Genomic DNA, 18,792 nt, shown 5'->3' on the forward strand with positions numbered 1-18,792 from the left:
TTATTGAAACTGTACATTGATTATTGTGTACGCTTGTCACAGTATGGCTAGCATACTCCATGCGACTCAAAAGGTTCATCGACCTATACGTGTCACTTTGTAAGTTTACTTATTAAGGACCGACGAGCTAACAAAGTCAATGCCAACTTTCGTGGTGGATGATAACAAAGAAACCGTGTCTTGAAGAGAGGGTTGTGAGTGGCAGCATTACTATACTGTTACAGCAGATAATTCACGCATTTGGACATTAAGTTCAGCTAATGCTCATGTGAAGTACAGTTTAAATGTAAACCAGTGCTTAGATGTCATTTAGTTGCTACTCAATCAAGTAAACTTAAACATTGGACAAGGAGGGTGCTGTTTATTAGTTGATAATGTACATTCCTTGCAGTCCCTTTTTCTACTGACAAGTATTTTTTTGTTCCTTTGCAGCCTTTGCGGGAATCCTTTGGGAGAAGCTGCAGTCCAGAACATTACACAGCTGGGTCGATCAAACCTAAAGATCATATTCCGGATCGCTGATAATGAAGACCACCTGTGCTACATGATGAAGAAGGTTGAAGATTTATCGAAGGCAGTACTGCAGACTGGTGACAAGGAGAGGGTCCTATACATGCTGAACACTGTGCTGAAAGACATAAAACAGGGGGAAAAGACAGCCAGTGACATGGTTCTACAGCTAAAGGAAGCCATGAAACGTGCCCGAAACAGCATCTTGCAAGAAAAGAAAACCAAATAAATCCACGGTTCTCTTCATCAGCCAAGACTGTTTCTGGCTCTGGATCCCTCTTGGACTTATTTGGTGGAAGACGTTAGCAGTTAAAAGGTCTTCCAGATCTGTTAAATGCTCCTTTTTACTTGATATGTTGAAGCACTCTAGTTGGTCTCTCAGACAAGTTGCGGTGAAAATTAACTTTTTGTGCGGCTTTTCTGAGAAGAATGGAATGCATATATAATATCACTGGATTGTTGCCTTGTCCCACCTTCACCATACCACAGCCTCCTAGGCTGAGGGTCTGGGGAAAGGCATTGAGTGGAAAGTATAGGAAATAAAGAGTGTTGTTTAGTTCCTTTTTTTGTCGCTACCTTCATGAACCCTGAAAGTAAGAGCAGGGCATCCCCATGTGCCTTCCATGCATAGGCAGCTGACTCCGCTTCCAACACATGCATCATCTCCATGTAAAAGGGCGACTGTCCTCAATGTCTCTGTGTTTTCTCAAAGCCTAGAAAGAAATCGACCTGGCTTCAAACTTTACAAACCATATTTTATAAATTGAGCTTGCTTATATGGCCGTAAATACACTGCTACAAAGTTTTAAAAGTTTGCTGATTTATTTGAGGCTAAGAAATTGCCTGTATTTATACTTTATTAGCGCCGCGCTTGTGCCACTTTTTAACGCAAAAGCGACGCAAACTTACAAAATACAATTGTATTTTGTAAGTTTGCGCCGCTTTTGCGTCACAAAATGACGCAAATGCGGCGCTAAAAAAGTATAAATATGGGCCAAACATAATAACAGTATTTGTGCATGCATGATAACGTGCTTGTGTGATGCAGTTTGTGGGTTTATGACTTGGACTGCTCAAAAAAACGCAGAAGGGAGAAGTATGAAAGATAAACATCCCCTGTTCATTCCACCAGCTCCTGCTAAGAAGTAGGCTGATTGACTTCTGGAAACTGCATGTAGATATTCATGTACAAATTAGCATAGTTAGTTGGAGAACAATAAATTGTTGTGAATAAACGAATACAATTGAACCTCCACTACATGTCTGTCTTTCTACTGCAACTTAGCAACCCACACTAACAACAATGCCTTCGCACGTGAATATGGTTTTCATTTTGTTAAGAGTGTCTGCGAAGATGTGTGTACACATATGCATGTCATCGATAGCCCTTCAGTCATCACATACATTATTTATAACTTGCATTGAATGGTGGGGAAAGATGAATTAGAACCAAAAAAGATAAAGCAAGACTTATGTGGTCTTCAGAAACAGGAAATGTGTAAAAATCCTACATTCATGGCAGAGGTAAAACATTCTACTGATGAACCACTTAAGCCTCTATCTGTGTGTAAGTGCAACAACATTTACTGCGAGAAATAGTCACTCTTCAGCATAAACAGTCTGGTGCAGGCAAGAGCTTTTCTTATAGTTCACAAGCGGGCAAGCAACTGTGGGACACCAAGCAAATCAGCCCTATACTACATTCACCATCATCTCACATGGTGTTGTGAATAAAAAAAACATAAGTATATGTCCTGGACTGATGAGGCAGAAGAGCAACAGTTCCACTCAGTCACTGTACAGCCTATCACAGAAGTGCAAATACAATCCTCAAAAAATAAAGTCACCACATCTTCCACCATGTGTTCTTAAGGAGCCTTTAGCTGTTATCAGCTTTGGTTGCAGTCTGCCTTCTATACCTCAACCCCAGCATAACATGCCTGTTCTCTAATACAGAAAAGTCTTCTGGCGGGTGACATATCCTTATTCTATGCTAGTGCAGAGAGGTACCAAATAGTCAAAAATATAAAGCTATGTTCTTGTTATGCACCAGCCCTTGCAACACACGTGCCATGTGATAAATACCACCTCTGTTCACTTGGCTAAGTCCATTTTTCATATGATCACCACAGCGCTTTGCTGATCGCAGCAAGGACTTAAAAATGTTCCTGCTCTGCTGATTTTGTAATAACACCGTTGTTCCATTTGTCACTATCCCATCTTCATTTGTTCCCTCCTTCCTTGTATGCTCTTTCTCTATTTCTTTGTTTAGAATGTTTAGGAACTGAACATTTTATGGGTGATGGTTATTGGCATTGGCACATGGGATATCAGCCTGAATTTTACATGTAACTTGTCATCAATAAAGAAAATTAATTTCACAGCCAGAGAAGTTCCTTATGACAGGTTTCGCAACGAGGATGGGATACCTGTTGCGTTCCCATTCAGTGTTACCACTGAGGTTGGGACGTGGCATTTACCCCGCAATTGCCTCTGACTGAATTAGATCGCTCACGGTGCCTACGTATGGTGCATTGGCAGGTGTTTCATGTGGCACATTTAAAGGCTAGGGTCCAGTGATCAGCGAGCCTATGTTAAAAGTTGTTGCAACGAGAAGTTCGGCTGTGAAGGGTTTGTGCTCGTTCCTGATCTGGGAAGAACTCATGAAGACGTGAGGGGTGGCACATGTTCTGCAATTCAACGGAAGTTCGCTACTGGCATGAGATGATGTGCCACCTACCTCACAATGGAGGGGCAGTGTTTGAGGGAGTGGGCAACATTACACCACCTTAACTATGGACCTGGAAGGGACAATTGTTAGAAGATTCTCATTCCTCCACAGTGCACATTTCCGCTAATGTACTTCATCCGTATCTAGCTTCACCATGGCAAATGACACAATTTTGAGTGACATTGCATTCACATTGAAAAGTACATTCCAAGAATCAAACAACCATCTTGTGAAGAAAAGATTGACTGGTGCGAAGGAATTGATTTGGGGGTAAAGAAGAAAATGTGTAGATACAGTATTTACATTCTATATGCACTTACAGTATATACATTTTATCTTCCCACTCTGCAGATGCCATGCTGCACCACTAATGCAGATTTGTATTTTCCATTTAAAAAAACAACTTTACAATTCTTTACCCTGTGTTCCTTTGATACCTTTCAGTTTTGTGCTGTGGTAATGTATTAGTATTTGTGCATTTACAGAATTGTGCATTATTAACAATGTGGAAATTAGATTTACGTTCAAACATACATGTGTACACTTATGTTATTGCTCTTTGAAACAAATTTGATTTGACCTGTTAAAGTGTATTTTCTTGGCTTATGCCAAATAAGCTTAACTAGGCCTCAACACCATTTTCTTTAGTATATAGGGGGTGAAGTAATATTCAGTAATGAATTAGTGCTTACAGCTTTACCACTGTATGACTCTCTTGATTTTGATGCTGATTTGTTGAAATTGTAATTTCTGTGCTCTCACCATGATGAATCCACAGTTTTCATTCACTTCAGTGCAAACATTTCCTATTTCAACCTTCGAATTTATGGGTGAGACAGAATCTTTAGGGTGTTATTAGGGATCATATTTATTTTGCTGTTCATTTAGAACCAATAATATGTTTTCTTTTGCCTGTTATTCTGTATTGCCCTATTGCTGGGGGCCTTCATGGCAATGACTTTATGAATCTGCACTTTACAATTGCTGTATTATATCTTTTACATTTTGTGTAATACATCTTAGGGGGAGCGTGGGGGTGGACTCTGGGGATGGGGGCAGGGGAGACCCCTATCAGTGCCAGGGAAGGAATTCCCTGGCACTGATAGTGCTTATCACCATGGTTTCCGTGGCGGTACAGAAACCACAGAAACCATGGTGGTGGGCGGGGTCAAAATGCCATGGGCACCCTAGTGACGGCTGCCGGGCTGGAGACTGTAGTCTCCAGCCCGGCAGTCGTTACCGCTGTGACGGTCGGTGTGTTGACTTGGCGGTTTGGCTTTGGCCAAACCGCCAATGTCATAATAGTAGAGGTATGTACCGCCAGCCTGTTGGCGGTAATACTTCCACTATTGCACCGACCACTGGGGTCGTAATGACCCTCTAAGTGTCTTCAATTATACCCATCACCGTTACAACTCAACTTCACATCACTGCAGAGGAACGAACGCTGAACAGTTGGCCCACCAACACTATCATAGAATTATCTGCTGGAATGAAAAACATCTACTTGTCGGACCCATCTGGCCCTTGTCTCTACCATGCCTTCTCCAAAGGACTCCTACTGGTCAGTGAAGTATCAACACCCGCCCTCAATGCCTTCATCAACTCAGCCACATTGCTGGACACCTGGAAACTTGCACTGTCATGCCCCTGCTTAAGAAACCAACCTCTGACCCAGCCACAATTTCCAACTACAGACCCATCTACCTCCTACCATATGCAGTAACAATCCTAGGCAAACTAATCAACCAGTGTCTCACCTATCACCTCAGCAACCACCAATTCCTCAATGTCACACAGTCAGGATTGAGGCCCCGCCACAGGATAGAAATATCGCTCATCACTGTCACAGATGACATTGCATGATCCTTGACAGAGGAGACACAGCAGCCCTCAGTGTTCTGGATATCTCAGTCTCACACGCCATCCTCATCAGGCACCTGAACGATATTGGCATCCGCAGACCTGCTCTCTGCTGGATCTGCTTCTTTTTCCCCACAATATATATGTTTTTGCCCCAGTGATGGAGTGCTTGGGACCACTATTGGCTTAGGAGGGGGGCTGTGTGACCCCCTCTCCCTAACATATATGGTCTGGTCCCAAAGGATGGGACCCCCTGGGCAACTATTGTTTCAGAGGTGGAGGGGTGGTGCATTTCCTCCCTCTAAAGGCCCCGGGGTATAGGATCATGAGGTCCCTTAGTCTTTGGGGACAGTGGCCACATGCCCCCCATCCTCTTTACAAATATGGTTGAGCCCCAGGGAAGTATAAAGTAAAATATTGCAACAATTTCTAAATATAACATCACTTTAACCATTTTTTTTGTCAGTGAATGTATATACACATACACAAATACTGAGCTGCCATAAATCTTCGGCAATTCTAAATTCCTGAGTGCAAGACAGGGCATGCACATTCGAAGTAAATTCCAATAATTTATTTCGGAAAATCCAGCCCCAGGGATGAGTTTCGGCACTAAGGGGGTCATTACAACAGTGGCGGACGGTGTTAAAGCGGCGGTAAGACCGCCAACAGGCCGGCGGTCTTACCTTGTGGAATTATGACCATGGCTGTTACCGCCATGGTCATCCGCCGGTTCTCCGTTCCGCCCACCGGGCTGGAGACCTGGGTCTCCAGCCCGGCGGCCATCACTATACCGCCGGCAGTATTTGGACCCGGCTTACCGCCGTGGATTTCCAGCGGTTTGAACCGCCATGAAATCCATGGCAGTAAGCTCTATCAGTGCCAGGGAATTCCTTCCCTGACACTGATAGGGATCTCCCCCACCCCGACGACCGCCCCTACACCCCCCACCACCCCTGCCACACCCCAAAGATGGCAGGGTCCCCCTCCCCACCCCGACCCCCAACATCACATAACTCACACACACCGGACACGCATGCAGGCACCACCAACACACACACGCACACACACCGACATACATGCCAACATCCACACACACAGTCAGACACGCACACCCACATTCAAACATACATGCACACATCCATACAGACATACCTACAGACATACACGCACTCATTCCCAAACACGCATCACCCCCACAAGCATACACACGCTCACACACCCCCTCTACATACACAGACGCACACCCCCATGCACCCACACAACACACAACACCCCCCCCTCCCCTAACGGACGATCAACTTACGTGGTCCGTCGATCCTCCGGGAGGGGACGGGAGCCATGGGGGCAGCTCCGCCGACACCACACCGCCAACAGAACACTGCCACGGCGAATCACAGGACGTGATTCGCTGGGCGGTGGCTCTCCGTCCGTAAAGGGACGGAGAGCTGCCAACGGTCATAATAGGCCGAGCGACAAACCGCCTGCACTGGCAGTCTTCCGCACGGCGGTCCCTCAGCGGTCTTTAAAAAAGACCGCCGAGGTCAAAATGACCCCCTAAGTGTGAACAAGACTGGAACTTACGAAATAAGTTATTAAAATGTACTTTAAGTGTGCATGTCCTGTCTTCTTAGAGATCGTTGGTGAATTAGGTATTGGTAGCCACACCTGATAACATGTGCCACTCCTGTATGGAGTCTGGAGAGAAAGGCAACTTTGGTTAATATATATACATATATATATATATATATATATATATATATATATATATATATATATATATATATATATATATATATATATATATATATATATATATATATATATATAAAAGAAAACTACTGGCATTCGTCGTTATAGTTAGGACCATGTTTCCATAGTAAAAGCATTTTTTGACTTGCCATTTGATAAATCTTCATGAAATTTTCCCCAAAAAGTGTTTTCAAGAATCTTGTTGTACATGGGAAGCTCCGGGGTGACCTGTCAAGCGGGGGCCGAGAAAAGGGGGGGGGGGAAAGTTGGTTTCCCATCATAACTCTAATAGGTATTTTGAATAGCACTACAGCCTGAACTGCTGTACGGAATTACACCCAATTTGTCAGAAAGGCAGTTTTTGGTCCAGAAAAAAAGTCTTTTTGTTGTTTGGTATAAATCCGTTCAGTAGCTTTTGAGATATTAAAAGAAAACTAAATATGTATATCTGTCAGCACGAAGGGTTTGCGATTAGTCCTGATCTCTTGCAGAGATCTAATTGGCTGCCAAAACTTCAACCAGGAAGTGCTGGCAGTCATTTGAAGTCTCGGCTTCAGCCAAGTCACAAGAAAGAATGAAGCCATGGCCTTGGTGTAGGGATCCCCCAGGGATCCCTCCAGGCTTAAAAGTTTTTTTTTGTCACAGTGAAAATTGTGGCAGATTCACAAATGTTGCTGTGATTAAAAAGAGAAGCAAGTGCTGTCTCCTGCGCTTGCTTTTATTTTTGCCTCTGGATGGGCCAGGTCCTTGGGACATTGGGGGTGGGCGAAAAAAGGAGGGGGGAGCTTGGCCCCCCGCTTAGGACTTTTCAAAGACCCGGGGACCACCATCTCCCTGAGGCACTGTAAAATAAGAATGCAGAGGGATGTGCGACCCCCCCGCACCAGAGAGCAAAACCTCTCAAATGCAACACATTTCTTTTTAATGGAGGCAGCTCATAGGACCTCGCTTGCAGCCCCAGAGACAACGGCCTGTCTGGAGATGAATATGAAATTAATGGGGGAAGCCCACATGGACCCTTACACCAATGGGACCACATCCTCCCCAGGGACAACCATGTATTTTTAATGAGGAAGGCTTGTATTTCCTCCCCCACAGCTCCAGAGACTGGCATCTCCCCTGGGATAAAATAAAATAAGATAGGGGGTCCTTCACTGATCCCTGGCCCCAAAGACCACCACCTCCAAGGGCCAAATAGAAACACTTGAGGGCCCTCACTCAAGGAGCCAAACCCAAGGCCAGCTCCTGCTATGTCGGGGGGGGCCTACTGCCTGCCGAGACATAGCTGTTTGCTCGGACTTGGTGGGAGCTTTGACAACTCCTGCCAAGTCAGAGCAAACACTCTGCTACCAGTGATGAGAGCTGACAAAGTGCTCTCAACTGCTGGAAGCAGAGGTTTCATCTCTTTCCCTGCCTGCAGAGATGCAGGCAGTGAAAGAGATGAAACGATTGCTGTTGCACACAGGAAGTTGCATGTTTAGCAGCTCCGTGTGTGCAAGAGCAATGTCATCTCCCGCAGGAGGTGGCTGTGACTGCAGGGGCATTCAGGCTCCCCGTGGTCCCCAATGCTGCTGACTGGGTGCCCTGGTGGGGCATCGAGCAGACATGGCCAGGCCCCCGGGGATGGTGTCCCTGGGGCTAAAATTGGCTGGGGGATTAGGGGCCACGCAGTACCCCTCCCCTGTTGAATTGTGTTGGGCCCTGGGGGATGGGGACCCCAGGACCAAAATCGGCCTGGTGGAGGGGAGCCCATTCCCCTCTAGGACTGTGGTGGGCCCTGGTTATGGGGTCCAATGGGCTAAATTTGCCAGGGGGGACACGCAGCCCCCTTCCCACATTGAAAGTCCCCAATCTGTCCACCTTGTAGTATGCAAAGGGCTTCCTGCCTTTTACCAGGATGATGGACAGCTTACCAAAGGGCCCCCGTGCATTTCCTGATGGTTTTGGTGGCGTGTTCTTGATGCAGAGGAATATAAGGACATCCCCACCAAACAAAGAAGCACTTACGTCAAATAGGTAAGAGGGAGGACCCTGGTTTGGTGGTGATTTACATCTTTGTAGTCTTGTTGGCCTCTCTAGAGGAGGATTCATGTTATCATAGAATTCTGGAAAAAGAGGCACAAGGAACATTCACATTGCTAAATGCACACAAGGTCACTGGAGACATTTCCTCATGGTCCATTAGGCAGCTGAAGTGTAGAATACACACTAGACAACGTGGTAGCACTTACTAACTAGCCATTGGAAAGTACTCCAGTTGGGTAGACATTTTGTGCAAAGCTGTGGACCTTTGTTGGCTAAACAAGCTGGTGAGCTTCAGTTCTGGACATAATGCTCATTTCACAGAAATTCAACCTCAACAGGAGGCTCTTATAAATATAAACTAAGCAGGTGCCCCAGCTGAAACTCTGCTTCTGGAAAGAAGAAATGATCCTAACTCCTGGGCTTAGCAAAGGCACAGCAAATGTGTTTACTCAGGGATTCAATACTGCAAAACGATCTGAAATCCTTTGTGGAGGTGAATGCATCTTTGATCTATTTGAGCGCAATCTGAATGCGACTGTGATGAGTGGGTTATTTCTTGTCCTGGTCAGAGCAGAGCCCATGATTCACTCTTTAAATTGCTACGAGTATGCAAATGTGTAAATCACCTGGAAGCTCCCCCTGCATGGCCCCTCCCTGTCCACCTTAATAGTATGTAAAGTTCTTCACCCTTTTACCAGGATGATGGACAGCTTATCGAAGGGCCCAGTGCATTTCCTGGCTGATTTTGGTGGCACGTTCTTGATGCCGAGGAATATGAGGACATCCCCATCAATAAAAGAATTGCTTACGTCATATAGGTAAGAGAAAGGACCCTGGTTGGGGAGATTTACGTCTTTGTAGTCTCGTTGACCTCTCTATAGGAGGATTCATGTTATCACAGAATTCTGGAGAAGGACTCACAAGGAACAATCACAATGCCAAATACACACAACGTCACTGGAGACATTCCTTGTGGTCCATTACGCAGCTGTAGTTTATAAAACATGCTGGACATTTACCAACGAGGTAGCATTTACTAACTAACCAGTAGAAAGTACTTCAGTTGGGTAGACATTTTGTGCAAAACTGTGCATTCTTGTTGGCTAAACAAACAAATGTGGTTCATTTGTGGCTGAGTCACTCATGCAGCTACTGACATACCCACACAGACATTCTCACACCCACTCATGGATGCACTCAGACACTCACGCACCCTCTCATAGATCCACTCAGAGACTCATGCACTTACTCACAGACCAACTCATACACTCACGCACCCACTTAGACACTCAGGCACCCACTCTAAGACCCATTCAGTCATTCATGCATCCACACACCTTCTCTGACATTCATGCACCCACTCACAGACCCACTCAGGCTCATGCATCCACTAACCGACCCACTCACTCAGATACTCATGCATTCACTCACAGACCCACTTAGAAACTCATGCACCCACTGACAGACCGAGTTAGACACTCACACACCCACTGACAGACCCATTCAGACGCTCTCACACCCACTCATAAACCTACTGAGGCACTTATGCACTCACTCACAAACTCACTAAGGTTAGTGGTAACAGTTAGGAAATAAAATGTAAAAAAAACTTAGAAATTCACTTAAAAAACCCAAAGTTACATGGACGTTATAGTCAGGAAATAACATTAAAAAAACCTTGGAAATTCACAGACAAAAAACAAAGGTTACAGAGGCATTATAGATAGCAAATAAAAAAGAATTACAACTTAGAAATTCACTGAAAAAAAACATGGGTTACAGGGATGTTATAGTTAGGCTCACATTTCACTTGTATGAAACCAGTGATATTCAGCAGTTATAGTTACCTGAGCTAGCTATAACGTACGCCCCCACAATGTACTGCTTATGACCTCACATATTACATCCCTCATGACACGGTCAGTGACACCACTGATGACATCAATGATGTCTTCTCAAATTAACCAAACAGCCACTCGGACAGCCACTCACTTGCCCATACAGTCACTTACACAGCCAGTCAATCACTCATATAGCCACTCAATCTCCCATACAGTCACTGACACACCGACTCACTCACCAATATAGTCACTCACACAGCCACTCACTCACCCACACAATTACTCTCATACCTACTTATACACCCATACAGGCACTCATGCACCCACTCACACACTCATACAGGCACTCATATACCAACTCACACAGGGATACACAAAGTCACACAGCCACTCACATAATATATGTTAGAAATAGTTTCACTCATTAGTAGTACAGAAAGTATACTATTTTAACTTTTGCAGTACCTTGCTATATGTACCTAACATACATAAACGTTTAGAAAACACTCACACTCACTGGACAACACAAACTGAAAGAGGGATACTCGCTCCCTGTGGCATTGCTTCTGGAACTTCTGGTTCGAGACTCGTCTTAGACTAAATCTCAGTTGCCCCAGACAGAGGACCCCTGTGGAACCCTCAGACACATCTGGACTAGTGGCACTAGTCCCCTGCAAAGTGCAGATAAAACAATACTTTGAAACCAAAAATTGCTGCCCATCTGGCCACTGAGGGATCACCCAAATCCAGATAGTACAGTGCAGTGTGGAAACTGTAGCCCAGCCCTCCACAAAATTTCAGGACACTACCGTGTTCTCCTGGCCCTCTGGACAGCCAATCGTCTTCACGCTGTATTTACCGCTACCAAGGCTTGTTGATCACCAATCAAGCGACTGATCCCCACAATCGGCGCTGCACCTAGAGGGGAATCCACTCAACCTGCATCTGAGATCAGCAGTCTGGCTCCATTGTTGTGGTTTTACAACTTGTTCCTGGCAGCACAGTGTAGCTGGTAAACACAGCTCTCCAGCGGCTCCTGTTCAGCACCAGGGACAGCCAGGACAACTTTGCACCTGGGCTCAACAGGCCAGATATAATTGAATTGACTGTTGAGGCTTAGTCCTGGGACCTGCCTCACCTCTATCCTCCATGGGTCTCATGCAACTCGACATGTAAGTGACTGATTGTCACTATCACTTGTTCCCATTGACTGCAATGCAAAAGTCCTGCTATTTTGAATTGCTGTGATTTATGCTTTCTTCTAAAATACATAACTCTGGTTATATGTATCTCACCTAGTTCTTTTGGTGTCTACATTAACATAGAAAGTCTTCTCTATTTTTATAAATTAATGTCAGTTTTCTTTTGAGTGCCACCCTACAAGGACTGAGCTAAGGATTTATTAGTGTGAATCAAATGACCATCTTTGTGGTGTGTGATTGTATTGCATGGTGAGGCCTAACTAGCATCACCACAAAATACCCCACCTTCCCACAGTAGGTTATTAATTTTGGAAGAGAAGTTGAGTATCTTTTAGCTTTCTCTGAGCACTTTTATACAGATTGAACGCTGTGCAACAAGGGTTTGCTATTTATCTGTGGTTGACTGCTAATGTGAAATAGGCTACCGTGAAGTGTATGGTATAAGGACAATGCTGCACATAACCCATGCTTGCAACACCCTAGGGAGTTGTTTCTGTAATGGCATTAATGATGCTTCATATTATTCTAAGCTATTTTATACTTACTTTCAGGCCTCTTATGCCGTACTATTTTAAAGAGCAATCTGTGCAAAATAAGCTATGTTGATGTAATCATTGATGTCATCAGTGATGTCATTAATAGTGTCATTTAAGATGGCATCTATGATGTCATAAAACATGTCATGAGAGATGTAATATGTGAGGTCATAAGCAGTGCATGGTGAGGGAGCAGGTTATAGTTAGCTTTGCTAACTCGAACCAGTGAATTTCTGTGTTTTTACTTTAAAATGTTCATGTTGTCATTTTCATATTCAATTAACCCTAGTGTTACTTTAACCTTTGGTTTGCTCAGTAAATTTCTAAGGTTTCTTTTTTTAGTAAAAACAGGTCTTTTTATCACACCTCACTATTCTGTTACTTTAACCTTTTTCAGTGAATTTTAATCCCCTCGCTCTCCGTAAGGAATTTGTTTTATTAAATAGAACATTTGGCTCGGGCCTTTAACGTGGGAGCGGGCCTTTAATAGCCGGTAGAGCCCGCTATGGCGGGCTCTAAGGCTATAATAGAACTCACTTTTTTGAATCTGTCTTTACTTATTGACATTATTTATATAGGCTCTTTTGCACCTTACATTGGGACACAATGCCACATGAAATTGAGATTTAGCACGGTCACTGATCTACCCAACAATGGTCACGTTGTTGAGGTGTCTTTTGGGGAGTAAGATTTCAAGGGCCCTCCACGCCTACAGGACTCACTCCTTAACTTTTATCACAGTTTAGCAACAGCATTTGACTGCTTTTTCTCAAAGTCACACTTGCTCTGTGCTGTCACTTTTACTTATTCTTGTACTTTCAGTCAGACGTACTTATTACAGCTGTGTGCAGTTTGGAAAATCTCTGCAATGTAAGCATGACCAACCCGTTCCCTGGAAGAGTTGGAGGGATGAGTTTATCACATAGGATAACCTACTTCAAGGATAAAATAGACACTGCGTCGAACTCCGTTAAGGAACTATTCAAAATAGTAAACTCACAGATGAAAATACCTCATAGCACTTCAGATTGCCCATGCTCTACAGAGCAATGTAATATGCTTGCTGAATTCTTTCAAAACAAAATTCTTAATATTATTAAGTCACTCCCAGCTCCACCACTAAAGTTAGATATAGCCAGTGAAGAGATAACACAAAGAGAGAATGACTGCTCCTTTAATTCCTTCCCGGCACTTGATCTTGACTCAATGGAGGCAATTCTGAAATCTATTAAGTCAGGCTCACTGACTTAATAGATTTCTGTTCCCCCATAGATCCTGTTCCCCCAGACGTGCTGTTAAAAGGCAGAAGCACTCTGATATGCCTGTTAATTGAGGTTTTGATTCTATTCTCTCTTTGGAGAGTGGTGCAATTCCTGAGGATTGGAAACAGGCAGTATTAAAATCTCTTCACAAAAAAACAATGATTAATCCAGTATTGCTACAAAACTATAGACTCATTTCCCTTCTCCCAGTGGCCAGCAACATTTTAGAAAAATATGCTAATAATCAGTTATCTGACTTCTTAGAAACCCATAACATCCTCAACCCCACACAAACAGGTTTTAGACAGGGGAGCAGCATTGAAACTGCCTTACTGGCAGTAGCAGAGGAACTAAGGCAGACCGTGGACTGGGGTGGTACGGCTGCATTGATCATGCTGGACCTTAGTGTGGCATTTGACACTGTCTCTCATCCTACTCTCATATAAAGGAAGAGTGAAGTAGGAATTGGGGAGCATGCTGCAAAATTACAGCGTTTTTTGGAAGCTAGAACTTCCAGGTGTGTGAGGAAGCTTTCTCCTTTGATGGCTTCTCTCCTACCTGCAGGGTGCCTCAGGGATCTTCCCTTAGTCCCAATCCCTTTGATATCTGTGTTCGGCCCCTTACAGAGATTGTCCACTAATTTGGTTTGGACCTTGTGTCCTATGCTGATAATACCCAAATTATTATGGCACTGAATTCTGCTCTGAATTCCACCCAGCCACAGCTTAGTCGGTGTCTAACGAGAGTTACGGAATGGATGGCAGCTACCTGCCTGAAATTGAATAGCTGTAAACAGAGGTCCTGATTGCAGGGAACAACCCATTGAGATGGATGGAAGTTAATTGGCCAGAACACTTAGGAGACGGTCCTCAACCTACTAAGGCCCTGAAAAGCCTGGGTTTCTAGATTGATGAGAAACTGAATATCGAATCCTAGGGCTGTAAATTATCATGCCTAAATTTCTCATATGAAAGCGTTGATCGTTGCATTAGAGATAGTGGTTTGGGGTTGATATAACTCGCAACAGGGTTTAGTGAATACCTCCTCAGTTCTGACTTGTATAACAGGTACACCCTGGTTTTCAGATCAAAACAGCCATGCTAACAACTTGCCTGATCTGCCCCCCTCAGTATGAGAGGTAGAGAGATATTCGCTGCTCTTGTATTGTTGCAGTCGCTATTGGAGAGCAAAGTATTGTTCCCGCTTTCTCCCCAGGTGGTGCCCAGCCTCTGGGTCATTTGGAATGTCTCACTCTAAGTGGCAGAGGTCCCTTCCATCTCAAGGATGTCCCGTCCCTTCGCCCATCTCAAGGGCATCCCGTATCTTCGCCCCATGAACTCCTACAGATTTTTGCATGCATAACCCTCTTCAGTACAAGTTTAAACACCTCCCATTCTGTGTAGCTGCAGGCTGTGGACTGCTGATTATGCTGAAAGTAGTCCATTATTGCATCAACTATTGTGTCTTTTGATGCTGTGCACTGTAGGAGATGGTGGAGGAGTTTCCATGTCGGGATCAGCATCTGGCACTGGCCCTAACGTAAATGCAGGAGAAGTGGGTTATGATCGGAAATGGTGCAGGATAGCTATTCGATGGATTTATTAGCCTCCCACGGGTCTAAGTATCCAACAGTACATATAAACACATATGAGGATTATTCACCAGAGAGTAGAAAGAGCATTCCTGCCTTCCAGGATTTCTGGCTCCCCATAGATCGTGTAGTTCCCAATATGTCACCAAAGGCCTAACTTCTCAGGCAATTTTACCAGCTGAGGAGCTAGGAAGTGGGGTTGTTGGTCTGTTTAGGTACACATATTCTACCAGTTATAGACCCCCTCAGCAGCATGGTCAACTGGATCGCCTTTTCTAATGTCACAGTCGATGCTACTAAAAATTGAAGTTGACTAACATTCAGGGAGTAAAGGCTTCTTGCCATCACCCTCATGCCATCTAATCTCCACTGCACCAGCACATATCTGTCCTCCCTATTGTATGGCTAGTTGTAGCCTCAAAGGTGACCCCTTATTATTATCCAAATGAATGCACCTGAGGCATACGTGGAGTAGCCCCTAGCATATACCTGCCCTCCAGTAGCGATGATGAAAGTGAGACACAAAGCAGACAGTAAAGAGCTAAAAGACTGTTTGTGTCTTTTATTTCTCAGAGTAGATGAGCCCATGACATGAAGCACCAGCTGACAGTAAGTCTCCTGTCCCTTCCAGCACTTGACGACCAACTGCCTGTCATAAGATTCCATAGAATCTTATGACACATTTGGAACATGGTGACAACAAACTATTTAAAGGCACAGCATAAAGAAACACATATTAAAACAGATACTACATACTACATCACCTTCCCCCTTTAAAAGCTTAGCAAAAAAAATAAAATTATAAAATACAAAATAAAACACAATTCAAATCTTAAAACATAGTAATACAAAAACTTTAGAATTCGCTAATACAATTCAAAGTCTTTAAATTTGCTTGGCGCCTTTACTTGACGGACACCCACGGATCTCGTACTTGAACACAGAGAGGGTCATTCTGACCCTGGCGGCCGGTGGCCGCCAGGGCCACCGACCACGGGAGCACCGCCGACAGGCTGGCGGTGCTCCAATGAGCATTCTGACCGCGGCGGTTCAGCCGCGGTCAGAAGCGGAAAGTCAGCGGTCTCCCGCTGACTTTCCGCTGCTCATTGGAATCCTCCATGGCTGCGGAGCGCGCTCCGCAGCCATGAGGATTCTGACCCCCCCTACCGCCATCCAGTTCATGGCGGGAAAGCCGCCATGAACAGGATGGCGGTAGGGGGGGTCGCGGGGCCCCTGGGGGCCCCTGCCGTGCCCATGCCAATGGCATGGGCACGGCAGGGGCCCCCGTAAGAGGGCCCCAAAATGTATTTCACTGTCTGCCTTGCAGACCGTGAAATACGCGACGGGTGCAGTAGCACCCGTCGCACCTTCCCACTCCGCCGGCTCGATTACGAGCCGGCATCCTCGTGGGAAGGTCATTTTCCCCTGGGCTGGCGGGCGGTTTAACTGGAACCGCCCGCCAGCCCAGGGGACAACTCGTAATACCCGCCGCGGTCTTTTGACCGCGGCGCGGTAATTTGGAGGGCGGGATCCTGGCGGGCGGCCTCCGCCGCCCGCCAGGGTCATAATGAGGCCCAGAGTGTCATGTAACATTCCTGCCATTTGATGACATGCAATACCTCTACTGGCTAGATGCTGATTATTTTGTTGTGAGAGAACAGAATTATCATCAACACATTTAAAATCCTGACAAACATCAGTGGAAAGCATAGAATCTTCTGGATGTTTTGCTTTACAAACATTTTGATAAATGTGAGCCTGCAAATCAGAAATAGGAACCACACTATCTCTGTTCCACCACCCTTTCCCTTGTAACAAAAGTGACGTTTTTGTAACTTTTTGTACTTTCACAGGGGACATGAACTTTGTTTCCCCCTTTAAACATTTGTTGGGTTTTTTAATTAAAACCCAATTACCTACTTCTATTTTAACTTCGCGAACATTATTCTTTTTATCATAATAGTCCTTTTGTTTGATCTGTTTATCTAGTGCATTCTTCCTAATAGTCTCACAATCTATAGCAATGTCATTAGTATTAGGGGCTAATCTCAACCACTGAGGAATAAGTTTAGATTTAGGATCTCTGCCTCGAAGCACTCTGAAAGGAGAACAATTTGTTGTGGAATGAGGAGTTGTTACATACGCCCAGATTTTTTCTTTTAGAAAAGTTTCCACGTCAATGTTCAATGAAACAGCAGTCTGAATACCTTCTTTCAGTATATGATTAGCCCGCTCTACTAAGCCATTAGAAGATGGACTATATAGAGCCACTTTTATGTGTGAAATATCTAAACCTGTAAAAAACTCATTCATTTCTTTTGAGACAAAATGCATACCATTGCCTGTGACAATATAGCGTGGTGAACCCTCAATTTGAAAAGTCTTCTTTAAAAAATCGATAGCTGTTTTCGTACTAAGTGATTCAACAAAATCGTAATAGATCCATTTAGAAAAATAATCTACTAGCACAATAAGGTAACGTTGTTGTCTCAGAAGAATAAGGAAAGGACCAGAGAAGTCTAAAGCCACCTTCACCCAAGGAGATTCAGGCATCTCCACAGGAAATAAAGGTTTGTGTGTAGTTTTCCAATATTTGTCCGAAGCAATACACTGAGGACAAAGTTCAATAAATTGGGAAACTGCTTTGTCTATATCTGGCCACCAAAAATATTGTTTACGTTTTTTAACAGTGGCTGAAATTCCTAAGTGTCCCTCATATGCCATCGAACACAAACGTTTCCTTATTGCAATAGGTGGTTTTGCGTACACATATTTGATTTTCACACGACAATTCAGATGCCACTTGTGCAAAACATTTGAGATCACCTGAAAGTGACTTATCTAGACTCCAACCACTCTTGTTCAGAAATAATACCTGCACAGCTTGATATGACATCAACAACAGCTACAACACATTCTTTTTCTTCACAGATCTCACTGTGAGCTTCCCTGAGAGGTAAGCGGGATAGACAGTCTGCCCTGAAGTTCTTTCCACCTTGTATATACTTGATCTTAAAATTGTACTCTTGTAATTTGGACAGAAGTCTAACTAACCTTGCAGAAGCTTTTCCCAAACCACTACCACTTTAAAGAAAAACAAGAGGCTTATGATCTGTAAATAATTCAAATGATGTCCCCCAAACGTAAGTTTAGAATTTCTCCACCGTCTAAGAACATGCAAGAGCCTCTCGTTCAATGGTACTGTATTTCATCTCTGCTTCACTGAGAGACCTGGACGCAAATGCAACTGTGTTCTCTTTATTGTGAACCCAGTGTCCAAAAACAGCCCCTAGCCCCTTCAAACTAGCATCAACGGATATGAATGATTTATACTGAGAATGATAAGGCTGCAACATGGGTGCATTAATAACTAACTCCTTCATTTCTTCAAAAGCTTTGTTAATTTGTGTGGACCATTCAAATGTAACCCCTTTTTTGAGCAAAGATCTCAAAGGTTGTACTAACATGGCATAACCCGG

At 44.2% G+C, this 18,792-nt stretch overlaps 1 protein-coding gene across 4 annotated transcripts in view; it reads left to right on the forward strand.

The window, feature by feature from the left end:
- LOC138288112 (NACHT, LRR and PYD domains-containing protein 1 homolog) overlaps positions 1-18,792 on the forward strand; it is a 524,384-nt gene that overhangs the window by 394,798 nt on the left and 110,794 nt on the right. For 2 of the 4 annotated variants that reach the window (XM_069229355.1, XM_069229361.1), the window contains one exon: positions 433-1,765. The exons of 1 other annotated variant lie outside the window; for it this stretch is intronic. In XM_069229355.1, the coding sequence (XP_069085456.1) occupies positions 433-739 (307 nt within the window). In that variant the 3' untranslated portion in view covers positions 740-1,765. Of the gene's footprint in view, positions 1-432; positions 1,766-18,792 lie in introns of those variants that run through there. One more of the 4 variants, XM_069229356.1, reaches the window with a different exon arrangement.

This window comes from Pleurodeles waltl, chromosome 4_1 (assembly GCF_031143425.1).
Source record: "Pleurodeles waltl isolate 20211129_DDA chromosome 4_1, aPleWal1.hap1.20221129, whole genome shotgun sequence".
Taxonomy (NCBI): domain Eukaryota; kingdom Metazoa; phylum Chordata; class Amphibia; order Caudata; family Salamandridae; genus Pleurodeles; species Pleurodeles waltl.